This window comes from Rattus norvegicus, chromosome 12 (genome assembly GCF_021556685.1).
Source record: "Rattus norvegicus strain SHRSP/BbbUtx chromosome 12, alternate assembly SHRSP_T2T, whole genome shotgun sequence".
Classification (NCBI taxonomy): Eukaryota; Metazoa; Chordata; class Mammalia; order Rodentia; family Muridae; genus Rattus; species Rattus norvegicus.
Window position 1 is genome coordinate 9128784 of NC_141545.1, and position 24641 is coordinate 9153424.

A 24641-nucleotide genomic window follows, 5' to 3' on the forward strand; every position below is an offset into this window, starting at 1 on the left:
CATTTGGGAGGACCTTGGTGAGTTTGAGACCAGCTTGGTCTACATATCGAGATCCAGACCAGCCAGGGTTAAGGAGAGAGACACTGCCTCACAAATGACCACTTTTTGATGGCCACTACCCTCTTCTCTATGAAAAGCAAAGCACACAGTATGGGTTTCATGACGTAGTTAGGAAATTTAGGGCTTAAAGTTTTTTGCTGCAGCTCATGAGTGACATAAAACGCAGATAAAACTCTGGTCCCTCTGCCCTCCTCAGTCTTGGTCGAGCCACGCCCCCTCTATAAAATCAAACGCATAGTGCTCTGTCTGACCGCTTCGGCCTCCGTAGCCCCGCCCACCAGAAAAGAGCTCCATAGAGTTCCGGCATGAAGCCACCGCAGAGACGGCGGAAGGTCCCCGCACGCTACACAGGTGAAGCTACCGGCCCCACAGCTTGGAGCCCCCGCGAGATGCGGCACCTACTGAGACTACTCCAGGCTCGGCGCGGCCAACCGGAGCCAGACGCCAAGGAGCTGGCCAAGGAGCTGCGAGGCCGGAGCGAGGCCGAGGTGGTGTCCCGTGCTGGGGGCGGGGCCGGGAAGCCGAATGGCCGAGCTAAGGTGGAGCTCCGGGGCTGTTGACGGTCGCGGAAGTCATTGGCGCACCGGATATGCGTGAAAGATGGAGTTTTAGGGCGGGGATGTGGGTGGGATTCGAGGCGGGGTTATGGAGATGCGGAGGAATATTGACTGTATAGGGGCGGGGTGACAACGAAGTTTAGAGTGAGGCTCTGGGGAAGCTGTGGCGCAGGGGGTGGGGGGGTTTGGGGGCGGGACTGCCTGCTGGACTATGGGTCTCTGTGAGTGAAGCACACTGGAAGTGGAGCATGAAGAGGTGGTATGTGAGTGGGAAAGCTGGGGACGGGGTGTGACAACTGGGTGGAGTGAGCCTGTGGAGAGTTGTGAAGCTGTAGAGTGTGGGCGGGAAAAATCGGAGGGCTGAGCATAACAGAGTGGGGGTGAGTGGAAGTGAGAATAGAGGATGAATTAAGGTAGAGTTGGTAGTCGGGAATGGTGGTATACACCTTTAATCTCAGCACCTGGGATCCTTTCACTAGTGGACCTCTTTGAGTTCAAGGCTAGCCCTGTCTACATAGTTTCAGGACAGCAGGTGCTGTTTAGAGAGGCCCTGTCTCAAAAAAGTTAACAAAAACAAACAAAAGAAGTGAATTTGGGTGGAACCAGAGTGAGTACGAAGTGAGAGTCTAGGAAATGGGGTGGAGTGGAAGTGAATAGGCTAGTTCTCATTATAAGAGCAAACTACAGCCCCAGGAAGAAGCAAGAATAGGCCTAGCTTTTACATTTTCATTAGGTAGCTGGTCACATGCTGAGGCCTTGGCTCAAGTCCCAGCAGTTTTGGGAATGCACAATACTGGGCTAGTCCAGGGTAGGGAGCAGTAGCAGTGCCTGGAAACAACAAGGCCTCTGTTTCTGAGCTCATAGAAAGCCTGTCTTCCTCCCCAGATCTGTCGCTTTATCCAGCAGCTCAAAGGCCGGGTGGTTCGAGAGGCTATTCGGAAGGTGCAACCAGGTGGCAGAGATGGTCCAAGGCATCGAGAGACACAGCTCCCAGCCCCCATAGAGGTGAGGCAGGAGGGCAAGGTGAGGGGTGCCCAAGGATAACCTGGTCAGAGGAATACAAGGAAGGGCAAAACTTGGGAGCCCTCTTTACTCTCCCCCCCCCCGGGGGGGCGGGGCTTGTCCTTAGACTGACCATGTACCAATTGGCTTCACCCAGGTATGGATGGATCTTGCTGAGAAATTAACAGGCCCACTGGAGGAAGCCCTGACTGCAGCTTTCTCCCAGGTAAACAATTCTCTTGGCAGGTCTAAGTGTATGTATGTCTAGTGTACTATAGGGCACGAGGGTGTCCTATAAATAAATAAACCCAGGGGTAGAGGGCCACTAGGTTTAGTCAGGTAGTGGTATTGTATACAATCTCCAAATTTGAAGGAGTAGAGAATTGCCAGGCCCCTCTTAACACTACCTGAAAACAAAAGAAAAGAAAAGAGAAGAGAAGAGAAAGGAAGGAATATAGATCTGGATCCTGGGTCCTGGTGTAAAGTCAGTAGCTCCAGGCAGGCACTGACACTTGAGCCATAGTATCTATGGCCATCTCTTGTGTGGGTCACCTTCAGAATGCCATGAAGGACTTGGCGAGTGTGCAGAGGTGGAGGGCTCATTCTAGGCCTAGCGATGAGAGATGAAAGACTTCTTCCTTTCCTTCCCCGATGGCGCTTCCCTGTTAGGTACTCACCATTGCTGCTGCGGAACCTCTCAGCCTCCTGCATTCCAAGCCAGGCAAGCCCACAAAGGCCTGTGGAAGGGCACTGGTGTTCTTGAGCACCCAAGATGCGCAGAAGGATCCTGCCCCTGAAGGTTCTGGGCCTGAACCTATGACTGCTGCTGACCCCACTCCTGAGGCCTCTGTCCCTGAACCTAAGGCCTCCGGTACCAACCCTGAGACCTCTGGCCTTGTCCCAGAGGTCTCTGTCCCTGACCCTGATGCACCAACTGAGTCCCTGGCTGGATCCTCCACAGAGAGAGACTTTGCCGTGGACTTTGAGAAGATCTACAAATACCTGTCCTCCTCCTCCAGAGGTGGCCATGGCCCTGAGCTCTCAGCAGTTGGTAGGAGCTACTAGAGAGGAGAGGGGCTATACTGTGTGTGGGTGTGGGGAGAGTCTGGGGGAGGGGAGGTAGTTGGGGGGGGATGTAAAAACTGTGACCTCTCTCATTCTTCCCTCTTCCTTCTATCAGAGTCCGCCGTGGTCCTTAACCTGCTCATGTCACTTGCAGAGGAACTGCCCCACCTGCCTTGCACAGCCCTGGTGGACCATCTGACTAAAACATATGCTCAACTGACGGCTCCCCAGGCCTCTCTCGATAGAGAAAAGAGGCCCAGGCCGGGGACTGAAGATGGAGGGACTGACTCCACGGGGCCAGAAGAGACTGGCCAAGGCAGTCCTCAAGCTTCTGAGCCCACAGAACCGAGGCTGACCTGGAAAGCAGCTGGGGTCTGCCCACTGAACCCATTCCTGGTGCCGCTGGACCTCCTGAGCCAGGCCCTCGCCCCTGCCAGGTGAAGGATGCAGCAGGCTGGCTATGCTGGTTTCTTTCTACATCGTCTGTCCAGCACTGGTACTGGTGTTGGGAACGTGATTGTGGCTTCCTGACAGTGTCCGGCCATAGGCAAGCCCTTCAGACACTGCATGCACTAGTAGCCTGGAAAGTGAAGCACAGTTGAAGGGGTTTAACTATTGGGGATTTGAGACTGCACAAAGGCGGAATTCCTGGGCTGGTAGATTGCGGCAAGTGTCCCTGGCCCCGCTGTGCCTGGTTCTCTGCCATAAGAGTACCACATCATCATCCCTTTGTGCATGGCACTCGAACCCACCCCCAGCACACCCTCCCCACCTCAACTGACCACTGTACCATCCTCTTCGCCCTTCTCTGGGTGTCCTGTGACCCTCAATAAAGCTGTCATCTAACTAGCTGTGATTCCCCTATGACACAGGTGAGAGCAAGGCTCCAAAATGACACAGTTTGGGAGTTGGAGCAAAATGCCAGGGAAGATGGTGCTGTCCCTGGCAAAAGCCGGTGCCTGGGCCAGTGAGAGAGCAGCAAGGGTAAAGTACTTGGTACGAAGCCTGGCGTCTGCGATTAATTCCTTGAAATCATGTAAAGGTGAAGAACCAATTCCTGAAAGTCGTTTGACTGAACACAAACTATATAAACAAGTATGTACACCTGTGTCATGCACTCACAAACCTACAAGAATTTAAAAAGTCGTTACCTGGAGTGAGCCTAATTCAGCATAAGGGGCTCCTTGGTGACCATGTGGATGGCTCTTAGATGTAGGTGGAAGGGAGAAGCTGGGCTGGCTTTGTGGGAGACAGGTGTCAGGGGTAAGTTTTCAGAGCAGAGCAAGGATATATCTGCAGATGACTGAGTTGGCGGTGTGGCCTGATGGAAGGAGCAAAGCTCTGGCTGCAGGGAGGACTCCCCAGGGGCACTGGCCGAGGGCTGGAGGAAGAAGGAGGTATCCCTGGAAGTGTCTTGGAGCCTCAACTACCCCTGGAAATAAAGGGAAGAGGGAGGCAGAACTGGAGGAGCTTTAGGATGGTATGGGTCTCAGAGCTGCAGGGCGTAATGAGGTAGCGTTGAACCCCAGGACCACTCACTCCTTTATGCTGTAGGCCTTCCCACCATGAACTCCAGCTGCTCTGTGAGGATGGAGTCTGCACAGGCCGGGGAGCTAGGTCTCTGGGGAAACAGGTGCCCTCCCACCACTGCACCCTCCCCCAAGCCTAACAAGTTGAGAGTAAAATTTCTGTTCCCTGAGCTGTGCCTTCGCACGGCTTTCCTTTTATAGAAAAGCTCAATTCTCCCCACACACATTGCACACGGCTCCCTGAGGATCTCAACACATCTCCCAGGCAGGTCGTGGAGCCAAGCCAGCCCACTCCCTAGTCACAGCCCCACGAAGCCAAACCCGCAGTTTTTGAGACACTTGATGGAGATGAGGGACCAGGCCCAGAAGTTTGGGGCTTGCAGGTATGGTCTTTGGACAATAACCTCTAGGCTAACGCCCCACAGTCCCCTGTGACTCCTTAGGTCAAGAGGAAGAGTGCATCTGTGTGGGATTGACTCAACTATACCATGAGCTAGGGGGCTAGAGGTGGCTCCTAGCCCCCCACCTCCAAAGCTACTTCATGAAGGGCTGTGTATGAAACTGGGTGTTTGCACGAATCAGGCAGCAGCTAAAAGGCAACAGCAGATTTGGATTCTAATTTCAGATCAATGACTCGGGGGCAGGTCATTTTGGGGGCTTGGACTTCCAGTCCCCTGGCTGGTAGAATGGGGGATCCTAACAGGAGCTTGGCTCCTTGGCTGTCACACTCAGAAGCAAACAGGTTAAGAACAGGACTGGCTAACTCAGCAATCCGCTTCACACGCAGTAAGCACTCAATAATAGTTTTTATTATCATCACCACCGTTCAGAGCCAGGGAGGTGTGATAGGCAGGGAAGGGCATGGGGACATGGGGGGAGATAGGAGAGGTGGGGCAAAGGAAAGGCACTCTAACCTGTGCTGGGGCCGGGTCTGGGAAGGGAATGAGCCTCCTTGTACTCCTGCACATAAAGTGCCAGACATTATCAACACAAGCAGCAGCCATGGTGGAGTTTTGGGGTCTGTCTCTGGGGCAGGCTGTACCGTGCATTATAGGTAGGCAGTGTCCAATGTGAGTCGAAGAGAGCCTGCCTGCCAGGGCCAGAACTCAAGAAGTGCACTGACACTGCTGATGACCATAACAGGGGGAAAGGAATAAGAGATAAGAGGAGTCCGCATTCCCAGGAAAGGATGTAACATGCCTGGTTGTTGGGGAAGGCTGAGGTTGGTGCCGGGTGCTTCGCTCACTAGGGATTCAGTGTTGAGGGATCAGCATTGAGGATGAGTGTGTAGAGAAGGGGACAGGGCAGATAAAGGCACCAGGTGGGGGGTTCTGGCCTGGCCAGGATGGAAGATGGGTGGTTAAGGTGGGTAAGGGCTGGACTTCTCCGAACGCCCTCAACTCTGAGCTAGGGCATCTAGGCATAACCCTGAGCGCAGTCCAGGCTGGGGGCACCCCTCCACGGGGCCGACCCTTGTGGGATCTCTCTAAGGACCTGCCCGGGACTGGTTCCTCATCACACCAACGCATAGTCGAACTGCCCACGTTCAAGCGCCTCCTTGTGGTCGGTCCAGGACGAGGCGGGCATGCGGCTGTAGGGGTCTAGCAGTATGCGTACACAGCGCACCATCAACAGAACCAACACCACGAGCAGGCAGAGCACGAAGGCGAACACCGTGCGTTGCTCGACGTCCAGGCCCGCGCCCACCGGAGGCCCCGTCGATGGCGGCAGCGGCTCCGGTGACAGTGTCCACGGCGCACTCATAGCTCACATCGCCGCGCTCTGCGGAGAGAGGGGTACCCACCCCGGGGTCCGCGGGGATGAGGCTATGCCCTTCCTGCACCTCCATCCACCCCTTCTGGAGTCGCCCCTTTGCTGTATCTCACAGCATCATCCCTATCCCTGCTGTCGTCTCCGGGCTACGCCCATGCCCCGCCTGTGCGCTCTGCCGCTACAGCCACACAGGGACTCAACTCCAGCGGTGCGCGCAGGTGGGGTCGCTGAGAGCTGGGACAGGTCAGCTTAGATCTGCCCAGCCCGCGCACAACAGGTGCGAACGCACTGGGACAGACCAGAGCTGCACTGTTGGAACTGGTCCCCGCCCCGCTCCCTTTGTTCTCCCAGGCCCAAGACCCCCTCCCCCACCGTAGCCGCCTCCCCGGGCTACAGCGCGCCCCCCTCACCCTTGGTCCTAGACGGGGACCGGCCGCCCTGCAGCCCCTCTCTCTTTCTCTTTCTTGGGACTCGTGCGCTGCTTTGCTCTGGTCTTCCCCGGGTGGCGGCGGTAGTGGCGGAGGCTGTGGCAGCCCCGGCTCAGCCCACCCCATCCGCCCCTGGAGCGGTGGAGACCGAGCGAGGATGGAGAGCCGCGCGCCAGCCGGGCCGCCGCGGCTGTTCCCATGGCGACGGGGGCGGGGCTGCGAGGGGGTGGCGGCAGTGTAAGGAGCGGTGCCTGGGCTTGTGACCCCGCCCCGGCCTGCCTATCCGGAGACTGGAACTTCCCACCACCGTGTCAGCTCTGACGACCCTAGCTTCCAGCTCCTAGAGCACCCAGGACCTCGCCAGGCCAGGGGCAGTTACTAGCCTCTGGCACGGAAGCCTCACCTTGACCTCAATGCTTGTATCCCTATTCTTTCCGGCCAACCCCTTTCACCAGTCTCTTTTTAAAGGACCCTGATGCCCCCAAACATTGTCTATTAGCATTAAGCTGCTCAGTCTCAGGAAACCCCCATTTCAACAGAGACCCCAGACAACTGGAATGTTTATTTTTCCACAAAAGGGCAGGGTCTTGGCTTGAGGAAGCAGCACTCTTGCTACCATCCTTTACTGACCTAGAAGGTCTGTGACAGGCCCTCAGTCCCACCCTTCCCAGCAGAGATGTACACTTGAGACAGTTCAAACTGCTCTTCTGCGCTCTGGTGTTTTATTATGTTCAGATCTTAGGCTATGTACAGGAAGTAAGAGCACTGATTTAAAAAAAAAAAAAAAAAAAAAAAGGACCTAAAGTGGCTTGGCAAGCAAAGCCAGTGGACTACTCAGAACAGCAGGCCAGGCCTCACCCCACAGGAGTCCTGGGCTGGGGCCTTCTGACACTGCCAGTATCCCCCCTGTGACACTCTGGGAAACATTCCCCCTCCTGCTAGACACCCCAAGCTCTTTCCTTGTCCAGCTGGTTTCACAGCTGTCGTGAAGAACTTGGGGCAGAAGCCAGTTCACAGCTGTATCAGATGTGCCCAAGTGTTTCTGTGTGTCTGCCCCATGATGGTCTAGCCCGGAGCTGCCTAGACTCCATTGCTGCCCTCAGAGGATCTGCTCTGTACTAGAGGCTGAGATGTCCAGAAGGCGCCAGGCAGCGTAAGGGTTGAGCTCCTCCTGGTCTCTGCAGAGTGCCCACACATACAGCATTCGCAGCACCTTGTCCTGTGGAGACCCAGCAGGGTTAGGGGTCAGGCTTGGTGGGTGTACAGAGGGGTTACTGAGGGAGACAGGCAAGGATCTAGGAGGGGCCATAGGAAGGGGTGCCGGGGTTGCTGGCTCTGGTCACTGGTCAGACGAAAAGGTCTTGACTCCTAGTTGTGCTACTCTCCAACTCCAGAACCTGCCTGGCCCTGCTGGGGTCTATGCAGGGGAGGCATGCACAGGGAAGGAGAAGCTATCCCAAGCCTCATTCCCTTCCACTCACCGGGTCACCGTCAAACACCTCGCCTTTGGGGTTCTTGATCACCATCACCAGCTGGGCCTGGAAGGTAACAATCAGCACGGGGCCCTGCTCCATCATCTTGCCCATGGCCAGCTGCAGGAAACACGGAGTGTGGGCCTTAGAATAGTATATCTCCACCCCATACTCACAGCCCTGGACATGCAGAGCCACAGTTGCCCTCTGTAGGCAAAACGTCTAACACTCTGCTCCGCTAAACGTATGGTACTGCCCTTCCCCACTTTGGAGGAGTGATTTTTTTCCCAGTGAGCTCCTTCTCATCAACAACTCCAGGCCTTCAACAGTGGAATTTCTGTTTCCACACTGGGTCCATGCAGGCTCACAAAGGCCAAGGGGTAGAGGAAGGAAGTTGGCTCCACTTGGCCTGCAGCTCCCATAAGGCAAGAAGTCCTGATGACTGAAGCTGCACTGCCAGTCAGGGGCCCATGCTGCAGAGGCAGGAGCACCACTGCCAATGGAGCTCAAGGGCACTGGAGGCCTCGGCAACGCTCGCTGCCTGCCCAACACAGGTGCTACTGGCTGCAGGATGAGTGGCCTCTTGATAAACACATTTGAAATTATTATCAAAAACTCACTAAAATACCAAATGTAATAAGCTTCCTACCAAATATGCTGGCCTGCATGTAAGCAAAATTATCCAATGCAAAGCCTCCTTTTTTTTTTTTTTTTTGAGCTGGGGACCGAACCCAGGGCCTTGCGCTTCCTAGGCAAGCGCTCTACCACTGAGCCAAATCCCCAGCCCAGCAAAGCCTACTTTTATTTTGACCCAAGATCTCAGGTAACATAGGCTGGGACTGAACTCATTATAGATATGAATGGCCCTGAATTCCACTGCCTCAGCCTTCAAATGCTCGGATCATAGGTCTGAACCGCCATGCCCACTAACAAAGTCTATTTTACAATAAAGGTATTTAGCCCACATTGCCCTTGAGCTTTTAGGATCCTCCTGCCTCAACTTCTAGAGTGCTTAATTCTAGCTGTGTGTCTCCACGCCTGGCTCACTGCATACAAGTTCGTTCTTTTTACTTTTCATTCTTTGTATGAGTAGTATGTGTGCTAATATGTGCACACAAGTACAGACCAGCCCTCTGAAAACCAAGCAAACATCGAGCAATCACTCACTAAAGCCACGTCGTTTGGCTGGAATTCACTTAGGATTCCACCGCAGTAGATGGGAACTTTGGGTCAACACAGTTGTTTGCTACATACTAGGAATTCAGCCCTGGTGCCTTACAAATGCTCTACGACTGACATACATCTCCAGGCTTCTTCTTACGTTTTCTTCTGAAATTGTGTCATAAGGTTACCTAGATTAGCCTGGAACTCACTCTGTAGCCTAAGCTGACCTTAAACTCAAAATCTTCCTGCCTTGAGTGGTGGGAATCAGCAGTGTCCTGGCTTCATTTAATAGCTATGTCCGCTGTGCTTCACTCTGACTGCGTCCTCGGGGGTGACTTACGTCCACATTGCTGATATCCAGGATCCGGGAGTGGAACTGGAGGCCCAGAGCCTTGGCCTGCTGGATAGAGTGGGCCAGTTGGTTGTAGGTCTGCAATGAAAGGCAATATGTCAACACAGTTAGCCACTGATAGGGGCAGGGTCACAACCACCGTTACAGCCTCCTTATTGTGCCCTAGCATCCAGACCAGCAGAAGCCAAGAGCACAGGTCCAAGCTCAGAAGGCTGCCACTCTTCCTTCGCTGGCCAGACCCGCACACTTCTCATTATGGAAAGAGCCTACTTCCAAGTAGGAGCAGTATTAATCAGTGTAGTAGGTAATTCACAGCATCATCCAGAGTACACTCCCAGGGTAAGCTGGGGGACTCTTGGCTGATCTCTACGGTTCCCAGCCTCCCCTGGAGTCTTGGCCTGGAATCAGATGTCTTTTCCAGGATTTGTCCCAAACCTGTGGGCCCTAGAACTCACTGCTTGAGTGGCATCTCTCACAGAACACTGAGGTGCCACCTTTCACTCCCTAAGAGCCAGAGGGGCATGTGGCCACATGGGAACAGTTTCAGCTTGGAGGCAACTAAGACAGAACATGGTTTGAAGGTGTTCTGGACGTAAGTGATGTGGGCATAACTGATGTGCTAGGCAGGGAGCAGCATGGGTACAGCAGTGCTAGGCTGGGGAGAGCAGCATGGGTACAGCAGTGCTAGGCTGGGGAGAGCAGCATGGGTACAGCAGTGCTAGGCTGGAGAGAACAGCATGGGTACAGCAGTGCTAGGCAGGGAGCAGCATGGGTACAGCAGTGCTAGGCTGGAGAGAACAGCATGGGTACAGCAGTGCTAGGCTGGAGAGAACAGCATGGGTACAGCAGTGCTAGGCTGGAGAGAACAGCATGGGTACAGCAGTGCTAGGCAGGGAGCAGCATGGGTACAGCAGTGCTAGGCTGGAGAGAACAGCATGGGTACAGCAGTGCTAGGCTGGAGAGAACAGCATGGGTACAGCAGTGCTAGGCTGGAGAGAACAGCATGGGTATAGCAGTGCTAGGCAGGGAGCAGCATGGGTACAGCAGTGCTAGGCAGGGAGCAGCATGGGTACAGCAGTGCTAGGCTGGAGAGAACAGCATGGGTACAGCAGTGCTAGGCTGGGGAGAACAGCATGGGTACAGCAGTGCTAGGCAGGGAGCAGCATGGGTACAGCAGTGCTAGGCTGGGGAGAAGGCTCAGTGGACTAAGCACTTTCTGACCTGAGTTTAAATCTCCATAACCCATGTAAAGCTGGGCATTTACGTCTGTAACCTCAGCGTCCTTGTAGTGAAATGGGAAGTGGGGACAGGGGAATCTCTGGAAGCTCTTGCCTAGCTAGCATGGTGTGCACACAGTGGTGAACGAGATACCCTGTCCCGACAAGGTAAGGGATGAGGACCGACACCTGAGATTGTCCTATGGCCTCTACACATGCATTGTGGCACAAACCCACAAACACATAATACACAAAAGCAGTGCCAACCCTACCTAGTGGGTTTCTGTGGTTCATTGCTATAGAGATAAGGGCTTTATGTAGCTAAAGCTGGCTGTAAACTCTATGTAGCAAAAGATGACTCTGGGACTGGAGATCCAGAGTTCAATTCCCAGCAACCACGTGGTCGCTCATAACGATCTGTAATGAGATTTGGTGCCCTCTTCTGGCCTGCAGGCACACATGTAGAAAGAATGATTTTATATATATATGTATAATAAATCAATCTTTAAAAAAGATGACTCTGCTGCTTCTACTTCCCCAGTGCTCCGATGGTAGACAGTTGTGTCCACACCTGGCGTGTGCAGTACTGAGTATCAAACTCATAGCTTCTGGCATGTGAGGTAAGCACTAAAAATAGTGCCATGCCCCACATCCAGCGTTTCTTCAAGATAACATTTTAAAAGCACCTCACTGGGAGCAACTAGACTTTCAGCTGTGTTCTAGGGGGTATCAGGCCATTCTTGGAGAGAGATCAGCCACGATTTCGTGGTTCCAAAGGAGGAGAAAGGAGGAAGAAAACTCTCTCTCCTAAATGCCCACTGGCTTAGTCACCAGTGCAGGGGAGTATTTAAAAAGAGAATCTGACAGATCTTCTCCTCTGCTTTTCCCAAGTTGTTTGTGAGCTTGGCACAGAATTGGATGAGCCAAAAAACAGCTCTAGATTGCTTCACACAAAGAAGCTGGAAGAAAAACAAAACAAAACAAAAACCCCACAACCCTGCCTGGAGAGACAGAGCCAGAAGGCAGCAGGGTGAGGTAAGGTGGCCAGAGCAGAGCAGACGAGAGCAGGAGTTCCATGGGGACAGAGAGGTTGCCAGGAAAGAGCAGACAGCATGTGCTCACAGTGCAGACACGGGCCTCCCCACAGCCTGCGCTCACCACGACCCTGGGAACTTCGAGCCCTGACTCTGGGAAGCAGCTAGGGCCTCTCAGGACACAATGTCCTTCCTCCGCGCGACAGGAAGTCTACCCACATTTCTGTTTTAATATTTGTTACATTATCTTATTACAGGGAGGACCTGCTGGGAATACTGAATACTGAAGTATTCACAATTAACTCTCATAATCGCCTTGAGGCACCTGTCACTACCATGTATGGGGCTCAGAAGTGCCAGGGAAACTCCATACATTCAAGTGAGCTCTTCTATCACCTTCCTGAATGTGAAGCCGGCAACCTGTGCATCCCAGGCCATCCTGCATGGGGTCCTGATCATTGTCACTTACGCTGGGCAGAAAACAGACAACAGAAATTTTATATCTGTGTCAAGAATCACTTCTGTGGGGGTTGGGGATTTAGCTCAGTGGTAGAGCGCTTACCTAGGAAGCGCAAGGCCCTGGGTTCGGTCCCCAGCTCCAAAAAAAAGAACAAAAAAAAAAAAAAAAAAAAAAGAATCACTTCTGTGACTCTCTTTAACCCAAACCGGTCTCTGGGTTCTGGGGAGATAGCTCAGCTGGTAAAGCACTTTCTATGCAAGCTTGAGAACTGACAGGAGCCTGGATCTCAAGACCCCATAAAAGGTGGAGAGATGTGGAAGCTTTGTCTGTAAATCCAGTGCCCAGTGGGTTGGAACAGGGAGCACATGGGCAAGCTGGCTAGCCAGGACAGCTGAAACAGCAAGCTCTGGGTTCAGCAGAATCCCTGCCGCCATTTAAGGTGAAGGGTAACTGTCATCAACCACCATCAATCTTCAAGCCTCCAGATGCACTTGCCTGCATACACACATAAATGTGCATACACTCTGCATGCACACGTACTGGGTATGGAACCCAAGATACATGCTACAACAATGCCTGGGCCTGAGACGCACCCTAGCCCTACTGACAGTGTTTGATTTCTGCTTTGCCTTGCTCTGTGGCTGAAGAGAGAAGAAGTACTCACAGCTTCATAGCACCAGTCTTTGAGAATGTCAAGTTCCCCGGAAATCATGGCCTAAGTCGGGAAAAGGAAATAAGCATGAGAAGGTGAGTGAGCCTTTTGCAGCAGAATGCAACAGCCTTCCCTGGAGCCTCAGAGCCCCACCCGCCAGCTTGGGTCTGGGGAAGAGACAGTTAGGTGACAGGCAGCCGTGGGTGTCCTGAGTGGGAGTAGACAAGTCCCTTCACTTATCTTCCTGTGGCTCTGGTCTTCTGAGTGCAAGACAAGGAGAACAGGGGACATGGGGAGCAGGGGAGTCTTCAAGGTGGAGGAGCTGCCTTCCAGGTACACCTTCCTGAGGACTAGGCTTTGGACAGTTAGAATCAGGCAGGCTACAGAGTGAAGTAGTTGTGAGGGAGGTGCCCAGAGAGTGAGCAAGAAACAGTTGTGATGCAGCCCTAAAAGGCTGCCTGGGTGACACTTGCTGTTCTTGGTGACAGCTCTCTTCGCCCCTTCCTCTCAGTCCTGCCCAAAGAATGAGAAGGAGCTGGGAAGTTGGAAAGAGAGAGAAGAGGATAAACCATAGGAGGTAAGTGGAAGGAAGAGGGCCTGGGGGTTGGTGGGCTTTCTCATGGTATTGAAAAGGGTGCAATGAGGGCCTGGCCTGACCCGAGTAGGATTGCCTCAAATCCTGCCCTATTCTTATGAGTGCTTCAGAGAGGTAGAGACAGACAACCAGCCAAGACAGTTGTGCTGCTCTGTGACTTGAACAAGCTTCATTCTCTTGGCTTACAAACCAAAGAGGCAAGAACAATTGAGACCAAATGCCAGGACTGCCAGAGACAGTGGCTCCAGACCTTCTTGGCTCTTCTTGACCCAGGTGCCCTGGGGCTGAATGAGAATGTACTAGCTGTCTGCTTCTCCCCAGTGCCTGAAAAGCTGGGGCTCCTGGTCTGTTCCCAGGAATCTCTGGAAATGGCTTTAGGAACACCTTACCAGGAGGCACAATATAGAGCTTCAGGGACAAGAGTCATGACTGTTAACCATAAAAACAGAGAAACCCAACCTGGAGTTACCATGCCCCATGGAAAAGGCAAGAACCCCCCACAGCTATCGGTGGAGCCAGCACAGCATAGGAGGAGGCCAGCGCTCCCTTCTGAGAACCCTAATTGTCATGGCAGGACACAGGCCTCCATAGCTGGGGAAGGCCAAGAGACACTGCTCCCAGGCTGCGACCTGGCTGCAGATGCACCAGAGGCTAAGTATCTGCTCAGAAATCAGCCTCAGTAACTGAGTTCTGACGTAATCTAGACGCATTCCTAGGGTGCCACCCGGAATGGGGAGGAGGTCCAGCAGGTCAGGGCCCCGCCACAGCTTGCAGCTCGCACCTCTAGGATGTTGGGGATAATGTCAGTCTCACACTGATGAAGAAAGCGGTCCTTGTCAAAGGTTGGGTCCACTCTCAGGATCTCCGTGAGCACCTCTGACATTTCTGTCTTTGAGAAAAGACCTCCTGCAGGAGAGGAGCCCTCAGGTTAGCGTTTAGCTGCCCGACCTGGCTGCAGCCAGAGAAGAAAGAATGGCCCTGAAGTCACACTCACCCAGCAAGTCAGTGACCTTGTCGGTTAAGGCCCGGGATGCCCGGATAAGAACATTGTCACTTTCATCATACTTCATCTTCATCTCAAAGAAGCCTATGGATACATACAGGAGCTAGAGGAAGGGGCCTTCTGACGAAATACCCTGACTCCAGTTCTGAGAACTCCCTGCAAGACTCCTCTTCTTGACACGGGTCAGTTCTAGGCAAGCCATCTGTGGGCCTGAGCCTGCCCACACTTCAGAATGTGGATCATCTATCCACCTACCTGCGAAAGGCAGAGACTCAGCTATAGCCTCTGAGGCTGTATAAACCTTGGGATGCCTGCTACCCTACAGAGGACATCCCGGCCTCCAGGGGTCTTCACAGGAGAAGGGATGAGAGCAAGTAGCCAGTGGCTCTCCTGCTCAACCCCTGGAGAAATCCTGTGGCTGGCTCAAAGGAAAGAGCAGTCCCAGAGTCTGCCCAGGTCTTGACACCACCTCTGTTAATCCCAGGGCTCCTGACAACATAACTGTTCTCTGAGGGCTGGACCTATAGTCTCTTAGTGACGAGATCTATGGTTAGCTGGGTGGGTAGATTTGAGGAGGTGTGTAACCCTGTCTGATCCATCTTTCCTTCTATAAAGTGGGGTTCTTTCTAGTACACAGCTAGGATCTGTTGCCACTGTCTTGCTCAGGACCCAGCAGGCAAGCCACACTCACGGTTGAATACAACATTGTTATCTTTGAAGTCCTTCCACTGCTGGTACCACTTGGAGTCCTTGTGTAGCACAACCCCTAATGCTTCCCTGTGGAAAAAGGCAGGCAGCAAGAGTGAACTCTAGCCCCACAGAGGTCACCCTAGGCCCCACACCCTCCTTGGACCAGTGGGAGGATAGCAGGTAGATAATGGCTCCAAATCCAGGAGCTGCAGCTGTAGTTTTCTTTCTTCTCTTTCCCTCACCTTTTCTCTCAAACCCCAGTTCTCTGCAGGGAGCCAGGACCCCGAGAGAAAAGCACATTTGTACGGGCCCCTCCCAGGGGACCTTGAAAAAAAGACACCAGTTGGTCAGGACCACTCAGGATCCTGTCTGGGACCTACTCATTAGCCTCGAACACTTTGCTTTCTTTGAACTTTGCTCCAGCAAACTCTGTCCTTTTCCGGAGCCGCTCAGGCCGGCGGTATGTCCCTGTGTGTCCGAGCACGCTCTCATCAATCTCCTTCTTCACCGACTCTACACCCTGCAGGGGAGAGCAGGCCTATGGTTGCTGAGAGCCACCACTGGCCGGGTCCCTACTCCTGCCTGGCCTGAGCCAGGCTCACTCACCTGGGAGATGGCTTTGAAGGCCGCCGTCTTGCCCAGCTTCTCCCCGCCCTTGGACACTGACTCTGCTGACTGCTTGGCTGTCCTGGCAGCCTCTTCTACTCCTTCCTTGATCTTGCGGCCAAGGTCACTCTTACTGACTTCATCAAGACTCTACTGAGACAGAGACAGAGGGGAGGATGTTGCACAGGTCTGAAGCACAGCCCTGAGAATAACACTGCATTCCCCTCACAGTTCAGGTTCTCCCTAGAACAGCACGAGTGGACGGGGATTCACAGCCATGAGAAACAACTATCAAAACTGAGAGGAAGCCCAACCTAGCACGGACTGGACACTGTCCATCTAAGAGGAGCCACATCTACCTGTCCCCTGAACTGGGTGGAGAGTCCCTTCCATTCTACCTTCAGTCCTTGCCAGGTCAGCCTCAGCCTTACCTCCTTCACTGTGCCTGTCAATTCTCCGAGCTTCTTCTTTATTGCTTCACTAGTTCGCACAGTTTCTGATTCGATGGTTTTCTAGGATCAAAGAATTCCCTCCTTTTATTTGGATATAATAGTGAACTTGATCATCTACTTAAAGGTTCCCAGGAGCACTGGCTGCTTAAACTCTGTGAAGAGCTTCAACCCCACTGTCTTAGGTTTACTGCTATGAAGAGACAGCATGAGACACTGTAGTGAAGACACTACAGAGGTTTAGCCTGTCACTCTCACGGTGGGAGCATGGTGCATACAGGTAGGGGTCTGCCTCTGAATCTGCCACAACAGGCAAGCTTGAGCATCTGAGCCTCAGAGCCCAACCAACAGAGTGACATACTTCCCCCAACACCACCTCCTAATCCTGTCATTCTCTATGGGCTAGGCATTCAAACTCATGAGTCTATGGGGGTAATACCTATTCAAACCACACCCATGCCTGTCCACTTGGTAGCTACCTCCAGAACATGGGATCCCCAAGCCCTGGGTCTTTTTCTCTGAGTGGAGAGAGATGGTTCTGCCAAGCCCCTACTCATCAAAGCCATTTTATTTCTATAGTTCAATCTTGGGTCCCTGGCCTGCTCTGTTCCCAGATAACTCATTCTTTACTGATGGGACAAGGCCATCTTTCATCAGGCTAAAGCCACACAAGGAGTGTCCTCCAAATAAACAGCTTGGAAGTGCGCAGAAGGGAAAGGCAGTCCTGGGGGAACTGGAACTGGTGGGAACAATAGAACCAAATGCAGAGGACCCCGGCTAAGAGCATTGCACCCTAAGGCTCAGGTGCTCATTGGCAGACAGTCATGTGAAATAAAGAGTCGAGGCAGGTAGTGCAGTGCTGGAGCAGGCTGAGGTGACGATTCCAGGCAGCGGAGACAGGTGGATCCTTAATGCTCACTGTTGGCCAGTTCAACAGAGTTCAGTGAACTCCAGGCTCAGGGAAAGACCCTACAAAAAACTAAGGTAGCAACCAGTAAAGGCAGACAGATACCTGACACTGTCCACTGGCCTTCACACACATAAATGTGCACGTGTACACACACAACACACACAAAAGAAGAGACAGCGGCAAGCACTGAATGACACCAGCATTATGCCCCATTTTTCTTATTAGCATTTTGTCTCTAAGCTGTCACGAGTCACATGATACAGCTGTCTTTCTGGGATGTCTTGGAGCTTTCCCAAAAGGAATTACTTTGGTGACTATGCTGTGCCATCTACAGTGCTGGAGACAGAGCTGCACGGGTTTGCCAAACTGAGTGACCACTCTTGGATTAGCTAACTACAGTGCCACACACACAGAACCCTGCAAGGTCAGGAGGCCTAGGCCACCCGCTCCTGCTCTGATGTTTTTGAATCAGTGTTGTGACTTGCTGCCTTTCCCCAGTGGCTCTGGTCCAGGGACTAAAGATGGGGCAGAGATACTCACATATTTTCTTCTGGCTTCCTGAAGGGCATCCGACTCTTCTAGTTTCTTGGCCTCATCTCGGAACTTCTTTATACTTTCTTTCATCTCTTTGTTTTTGGCTAATTCTTGTTTGATGTTATCTAGCAAGCCTGACAAAAACCCTTTTCTGCTCCCAGAAGAATAAGATTTAGTCTAGAAGGAATATAAAATTGAAGAAAAGAAACATTAAGAGCAAGGCACTGAAAAGCAAGGCACACACGGTAACATCTGGTTAGCATTGAGTGCCCGATTTCCTCCCCTCTGTTGACAGTGGTGTTTAACAGTGAATAGATGTCTCTTTTACTATAACAGAATTTGAATTACAGGAATACCCATGATAAATTACACTATAAGGCCTATATGTTCTCAGGTTCCTATGTACTGATATTATCAACCACAAGTCAAAAGTAAAAACTTGCTTAGCAACGTGCACTGCCACACTAGTCACAATATGTAAGACACAGAACCACATTAGGTGTCTAACAACAGAGAAATGGACAAAGACATGGAGGTTTTCAGCCATAAAGAATGAAGTTATGGCTGCATATGGTGGCACACACCTTTAATTATAGCACTTGGGAGGCAAAGCCAGGTAGATCTGAGTTCAAGGTTACCCTGGTCTACAAAGTGAGTTCCAGGACAGCCAGAGTTATGTAAAGAAAAAAAGATGTCTAGGGGAAAGAACCAAGTGATATGCTGTTCTGGAAAATAGATACAATTGGAAATAGCCATGTGAAGTCATATGAAGTAAATTTAAGCCAGATTTAGGCAAATACTTTGTGCATTTGCTCAGATGTGGGTGTGAGATTTTGTAGCTACATCAAACAACTTGTGTGTGTGTGTTTGTGTGTGTGTGTATGTGTGTGTGTGTGTGTGTGTTTGAGAGAGAGAGAGAGAGAGAGAGAGAGAGAGAGAGAGAGAGAAGTACAGTCAAAGCTGGGGATACAAGAGACTAGGGGGAGGGTCAAGAAAAGGAAGAGGAGGCTGGAGAGATGGCTCAGTGGTTAAAAGCACTGACTGCTCTTCCAGAGGTTCTGAGTTCAATTCCCAGCAACCACATGGTGGTTCACAACCATCTGTAATGGGATCTGATGCCTTCTTCTGGTGTGTCTGAAAAAACAGCTACAATGTACTCATATATAATAAATAAATAAATCTTAGAAAAATAGAGAAGAGTATTGGGGGAGGAATATGTTAGAAGTCAGTCACATACTTGCATTCAATGGCCTTATATAACTGTACAGTAGAAACAAAGCAAGCTTCTGAGCCAGGTACAGTGGCACAGATTGTAATCCCAGCACTCAAAAGACCAAGTTCCATCCCTGGGACCTACATGGTGGAAGGAGCAGGTTCTTTCAAGTTGTCCTCTAACCTCCACACACACAGTGTGGCACAAACACGCTCCTCTCTAAATAATAGTAATGTTTAAAAACTAAGCTCGGACTGGAGGGATGGCTCAGCGGTTAAGAACCCCGACTGCTCTCCCAGAGATCCTGAGTTCAAATCCCAGCAACCACATGGTGGCTCACAGCCATCTGTAATGGAGATCTGACGCCCTCTTCTGGTGTGTCTGAAGAGAGCAACAGTGTACTCACATACATAAAATAAATAAATAAATTTTAAAAACCCCAAAAAACAAAAACTAAGCTCAAGAAACAACAATGTTGACAAAAAAGAGGCTCATCTATGGAGATTTTGCAATTAAACCTGGTTTGGATCTTAGTGAGTTTGAGGCCAACTTGGTCTACATCACAGGTTCCAGGCTACATAGCAAGACCTTGTCTCAAAAACAAAAAACCCAAAACTGAACACATGGAGGTTTGGTTTTCTTTTTCAAGATTTATTTGTTTTATTTTAATCATATGTAGGCAGAGGTGAGTATGTGCACATGAATGCATGTGGCTACAGAGCTCAAAGGTGTCAGACTACCCTGGAACTGGGGTTACAGGCAGAAAAAAAAAAAAGCTAACGGATGTACTCAGGTCCTCAAGAAGAGCAGCATGTGCCCTTAACCACTGAGCCATCTCTCCAGCCCTGTTTTATTTTTATTATTCCCTAAAATCACAGCATAGCAACTACTGACATAGTATTTACACTGTGTCAGGTACTTCTAGTTGAGAGTTACTTGTAACTGTTAACTTGAATCACCAGAAAAAGGAGTCTCAGTTGAGAGATTGTCCAGACCAGACTGGCCTATTGGGGGAATATCTTGATTAATAATTAATGTAGGATGTTCCCCAGCCCACAGTGGATAGAGCCATTGCCTGGGCAAGGAGGCGAGTCCTGGGGTGTATAATAAGGCTGGCTAAACATTAGCCCAGGGGGGCTGATGAGCACTGTCCCTCTAGTTTCTTCTGTATTTCCTTGGCTGTGAGTGTTCTCCCAGGTTGAAGGTAACACTGTGTACGTACGTACATACATACATACATACATACATACATATACATACATATAAACATACATACATCAACTGATCTATGACCATATAAAAAGGCCACAAACTGTGTGCTATTCCGAAAATGGCAAAACTCCAAGACAGTAAAAGTACTGATGTTTGTCAAAGGGTCTAAAGAAGGATGGATGAACAAGCAGAGGCTCACTCAGGACAGTGACTGACAATGATGGGTGTATTGTCATGGCTTGTATGTAAAGATCACACGGAAACTTGAGAAGGGGGTTCCAGGGATTGAACTTAGGTCCTGAGGCTTGTATAGTAACCACTTTTGCCCACACACTCATCTCACCGGCCTCTGTTCTTACTATTTATGTAGAGGACTTTGATTTGAGATAGGGAGTTGGTCTTGACTTTGCTGGGTTGCTGAACATCTGAAGTTCTTGCTCCACTTTCCAAGTGCTAGGGATTACTGATCTGCAGCACCATGCCCAGTGAGTGAAACTATTCTGTATTCTCTCTGCACTAATAGAGACAACTCCTTGTACACTTATGAGAACCTCACAGAATGTGTAACACAGACACAGACCTGAAGTAACCAGAGTCAGATGCTAACAGCTTATACACTCTGGCTATAACAGTGTCAGCCACAATGACCAACAGGAACCTGTGAGCAGGAAAGGGGAGAAGGTGGCCAGGGAGACTCAGCATCTTTTGCTAATTTTTTATTAGTTAATTTTATTTGTTCTTTGGGGGTAAAGGGAGGATCTGTTGAGATAGGGTTTCGCTGTGAAGTACTGGTTACCCTGGAACTCTCTATGTAGAGTAGACCAGGATAGCTTAGACCTTAGAGCTCCACCTTCCTCCAGCTAGTACTAGGATTAAAAACATGCATCACGACGCCTAGGCTACTCTATTTATTATTACAAGATCTCATGTAGCCTAGACTGGCCTCTAACTTGCTAAGTAGATAAGGATGACCATAAATTCCTGACCCTCCTGCCCCTATTTCCAGAATGCTGGAATGAAAATTGTGCACCACTAAGTCTAGTATATGCTATGTTATAGAATCTAAAGCTTTTTTTTCCCCGGATCTAAGGACCGAAACCAGGGCCTTGCGCTTGCTAGGCAAGCACTCTACCACTGAGCTAAATCCCCAACCCAGAATCTAAAGCTTTATTTGCTAGGAAAGCACTCTAACAATTGAGCCACATCCCACCCCTTTTAATTTTCCTGTGAACCTAAAACTGCTCTAAAAGATAAAAGTCTGTCAAAAGTAAGATACCAAAGCAAGGCCACAAACTCACATTCACAAACATTCAAATATAGACTCACACACTCGCACACTCACAAAACTGTAGGTCTTGCACACCTGAAACTGCAGTACTTAGGAGATGGAAGCAAGAGGACCAGGGGCTCCTCGCTACACAGAGGCTGGCTTGAGTTATATGACATTTTTTTTTTTTTTTTGGAGCTGAGGACCGAACCCAGGGCTTTGCGCTTGCAAGGCAAGCGCTCTACCACTGAGCTAAATCCCCAACCCCCTATATGACATTTTATCTTTCAAATGAAAGAAAAGTCAATGGGAGTGGCCATGTGTAGTTGATGCATGTCAGGCTTGGTATAGTGGCTGAAGGCTGACTGCCTCCTTAGGTCTTATCAATCCACAAGGGGAAACAACAGAGGGGACGGAATCACGGGAAACTGTCCCACTCCTAGAATGGCTGCAGGACAGGGTCAGGAAGAAGCTGAGGAGCTCTGGCTGGCATGCATACTTGAGGACTCAGTCATTGACACACCCAAGGCAAGATGAAGTGACTCTATTCCCATATTTAAACACCCATGCTTAGTGAGAAACTCAAACAGACAGAAGCCAGAGAGGGAGAACAGAATTTGATACAGGATATAGGATGCCTTTTCTAGCAATCACAGCTAAGTGGATGTGTTATTCTGTGAGGTAAAAGTGCCTTGTTGCTAGCAAAAGAAAACAGGAGGCTGACTGAGCCTATCCCAGGACATTCAGAACCAAGGTCTGCTGCTCTCTGTAATTCTGAAGGCCCTAAGCACACCACACTCCCTGAAGTGGCAGTGCTGGCCTGACTTGTTTCCAGACCTCTCTTGGGGTCTGCCGCCTGGCTTCCTGGGTCACTCACCAGCGTCAGCTCTCCTCCTGGCCGGCTTATCTGGTAGCTTGAACCACCACGGGGTAGGTTGTGACTGGAGAGAAATTGTATTCCGCTGCCTAGGCACCTCTAACAGGTTAAGAAAAAGAGAAAGATCCATTCAGAAAGGAGGGTAACTCTGAGGGTCACCCCGAGTCAGGTGCTGACCTGAACTTCATCTGAGAAGCCACTGTAATTAGGTAGAAAGAGAGTATGTTGCATCTGCACCTCCAGCACTTAGTCCCACACATGAAACCAGGGAGAACATGGATGGGTATCAGGAAACCACGAAAGCAGCATAAACATAAGATTATGACCCACTACTTAATGAAGCCTGCTCCACCTTTGCCTCTCTCCAACAGCGACAGATGAGAACTTTCTGAGACAAACCAGTACCTTCTTGGTACAGGGAAAAACTATGAAACAGACCTGCAATACCCTGGTCTGTTTCTAAATGCAGAGCCCCTCTGGGCAAAGAACCAAGTAACCGCATGACGAAGGCCCTTGTTGATCCTACCAAATGATGAACTGTAGTTGTGTGCAGTCGTGTCCAGCATGGGTTCACTGAAACTGAATGCTCTTTTTGTTTTACCAATTTTTCTTCTCCACTTTTTAATCACTGGTGACATCTGAAACTCACGCAGGTTCAGAAGTGAAGAGGATCAGGCTGTATCATTTGTCACCCAACTGACTGTGAGGGTTGATTTGGATGATCTAGCTGGTTAGTCTCATTTTTTCCCGCTTCCTCCCTTACAGCTCTGTGTGTATTCTTCCCAAAGTTGCACACTTAGTCAAAGAGGATGACTTTTCTTTGGTCAAGCATATATCTGCTTTTCCCATGTAGATCCTCCAAACAAGTTCTCAAGGTCCAAATGCATACAAATATGGCTATAATTACTGAAGGTTGCTCTTGGGAGTATAACTGGTTTAACATTTTCCTTCCTCCTAATAGTCGATGGTGGAATCATACTGATCTGGGCTTTAGACCAGATCAGCAACCTAGTAGCTCCAGGGCTATGAGCAGATTGCTTAACCTGAGTTTCTGGTTCCTTAACCTAAAGAAACTGGGTTATACAATGGTACTACAAAGAACTATATTCTGAGTGTGTATAACAGGCATTAACCTAAATCAAGAGTTCTAGGTCTTATCCAGAGCATGAATTATTTCCCACACTTCCACACTGATCTTTAGGAGTGGCGATTTAGGACACACTCTAAGCAGAGAACTTGACATTCAAACGCGAACTGTGAATGTCACTTTGAAGAAAAAAAAAAATCCAAAACTTCCATCAAGCTGTTTTCTCAACGGGGCATCGTCTCCCCCAGAAACCACGGACTCAGATCCACAGGGAACAGATCCACAGGTGAGAGGTGACCAGTTCCCGGGCAGCTTCGCGCATCACGGCTGGATGCGGGGGAAGAGGGGATGGGGGATCAGTTCCCGCCCTAAGGCCTTCCTGCTACTTTCCTAAGCCTCGGCTGACCCAATGACCGAACCCTAACCCAACCGTGGAACCCATAGGAAAAACCACGAGAGATCAGGGAATGAAGAGAAGGAAGTTTTAAAAGCCGAGCGTCCAGACCCCTTATTTCTGCCCTACCAGCCCCACGAGTCTGCTCACCCGCGGACAGCGGCACCAGCCGCCCCGCAGAGCTGCGGCCGCCATGTTGGAAAAGCCCGTGTGACCTTCCTACGTCGCTCATCGATCGCGTCATCAGCTGCGACGGTCTAGAGCAGAAGCACCAGCCTGGGAAAACCCGAGGGAGGGGAGGCGGTAGAGGAGAAAGGAACACGATTGGCCTTCTGTGATGTAGGGCCTGAAAATGGACAAACTTGGACAGGTCCAAGTCTCTTCTAGTTCAGGACACCAGGAATTCTGCGATCCAGCCTGGAAAGGGGACAGAGTTTATGATAGGTAAGCCTCTGGTTGAGGCTCAGGGAGAAAGGCGTTTGTGTGAGACCATCCATGTTAGGGTAGGAATCACGAAAGGACAGAGGACTGGAGAGATGGTTCCGCAGTTAAGAGCACTGGCTGCTCTGTCAGAGAATTCGGGTTCATTTTTCAGCACCCACATGGTGGCTCACAACTGCCTATAACTCCAGATTCAGGGGATCCGATGCCCTCTTCTGTCCTCCAAGGGCACCAGGCACGCATAGACATACATGCTGCAATATTACCTATACACATAAAATTAAGAAGACTACAAAGAGGCAGGAGGATTCAGTCCAGAATTGGGATGGCTCACTTCTCAATGTTGGGTCCTTCTGCCTCCACCTCCCAAGTTTGATGACAGCTGTGCACCATGACAGAAGGTTTATGCACACTGCAGGGGATGGAACATAGGATCTTGTGCATACTAAACAAGCAACCTACCAAGTGAGTCTCATTTCCAGCTCTGAGACAGGACAATGGTAGTAGTGTTAGAGACAGGCATGTAGGTGGGTGAGCTAGAAAATATATTTAGTTGAAAACTAGCCAAAGCTGATTAACTCTAGATGTACTTGACAAC

General features: G+C 50.7%; 3 protein-coding genes and 1 long non-coding RNA gene across 7 annotated transcripts; 2 read left to right on the forward strand and 2 right to left on the reverse strand.

Annotated features, from left to right (window-relative positions):
• Positions 1-347: 347 nt before the first annotated feature.
• Snapc2 (small nuclear RNA activating complex, polypeptide 2) lies at positions 348-3533 on the forward strand. Of its 3 annotated transcripts, none has more exon segments than NM_001013121.1 (5): positions 348-548; positions 1503-1622; positions 1777-1845; positions 2289-2670; positions 2800-3530. In NM_001013121.1, coding segments are annotated over 5 exon segments (1080 nt in total). In that variant the 5' UTR covers positions 348-365; the 3' UTR covers positions 3126-3530.
• Positions 3534-5000: 1467 nt separating this feature from the next.
• Ctxn1 (cortexin 1) lies at positions 5001-6610 on the reverse strand. Its single transcript, NM_001109935.1, is given in 2 exon segments — positions 5001-5995; positions 6397-6610. A coding segment is annotated over 1 exon segment (249 nt). The 5' UTR covers positions 5978-5995; positions 6397-6610; the 3' UTR covers positions 5001-5728.
• Positions 6611-7114: 504 nt separating this feature from the next.
• Positions 7115-23818, reverse strand: Timm44 (translocase of inner mitochondrial membrane 44). Of its 2 annotated transcripts, NM_017267.3 has the most exon segments (13): positions 7115-7633; positions 7896-8006; positions 9391-9480; positions 12778-12828; positions 14142-14266; positions 14355-14447; positions 15055-15140; positions 15434-15573; positions 15660-15809; positions 16091-16171; positions 17559-17729; positions 22122-22220; positions 23753-23818. In NM_017267.3, coding segments are annotated over 13 exon segments (1362 nt in total). In that variant the 5' UTR covers positions 23798-23818; the 3' UTR covers positions 7115-7513.
• Positions 12770-13381, forward strand: LOC148002108 (uncharacterized). Its single transcript, XR_015634541.1, has 2 exons — positions 12770-12860; positions 13254-13381. It is a non-coding gene; the product is annotated as an uncharacterized LOC148002108 (long non-coding RNA).
• Positions 23819-24641: the final 823 nt, after the last annotated feature.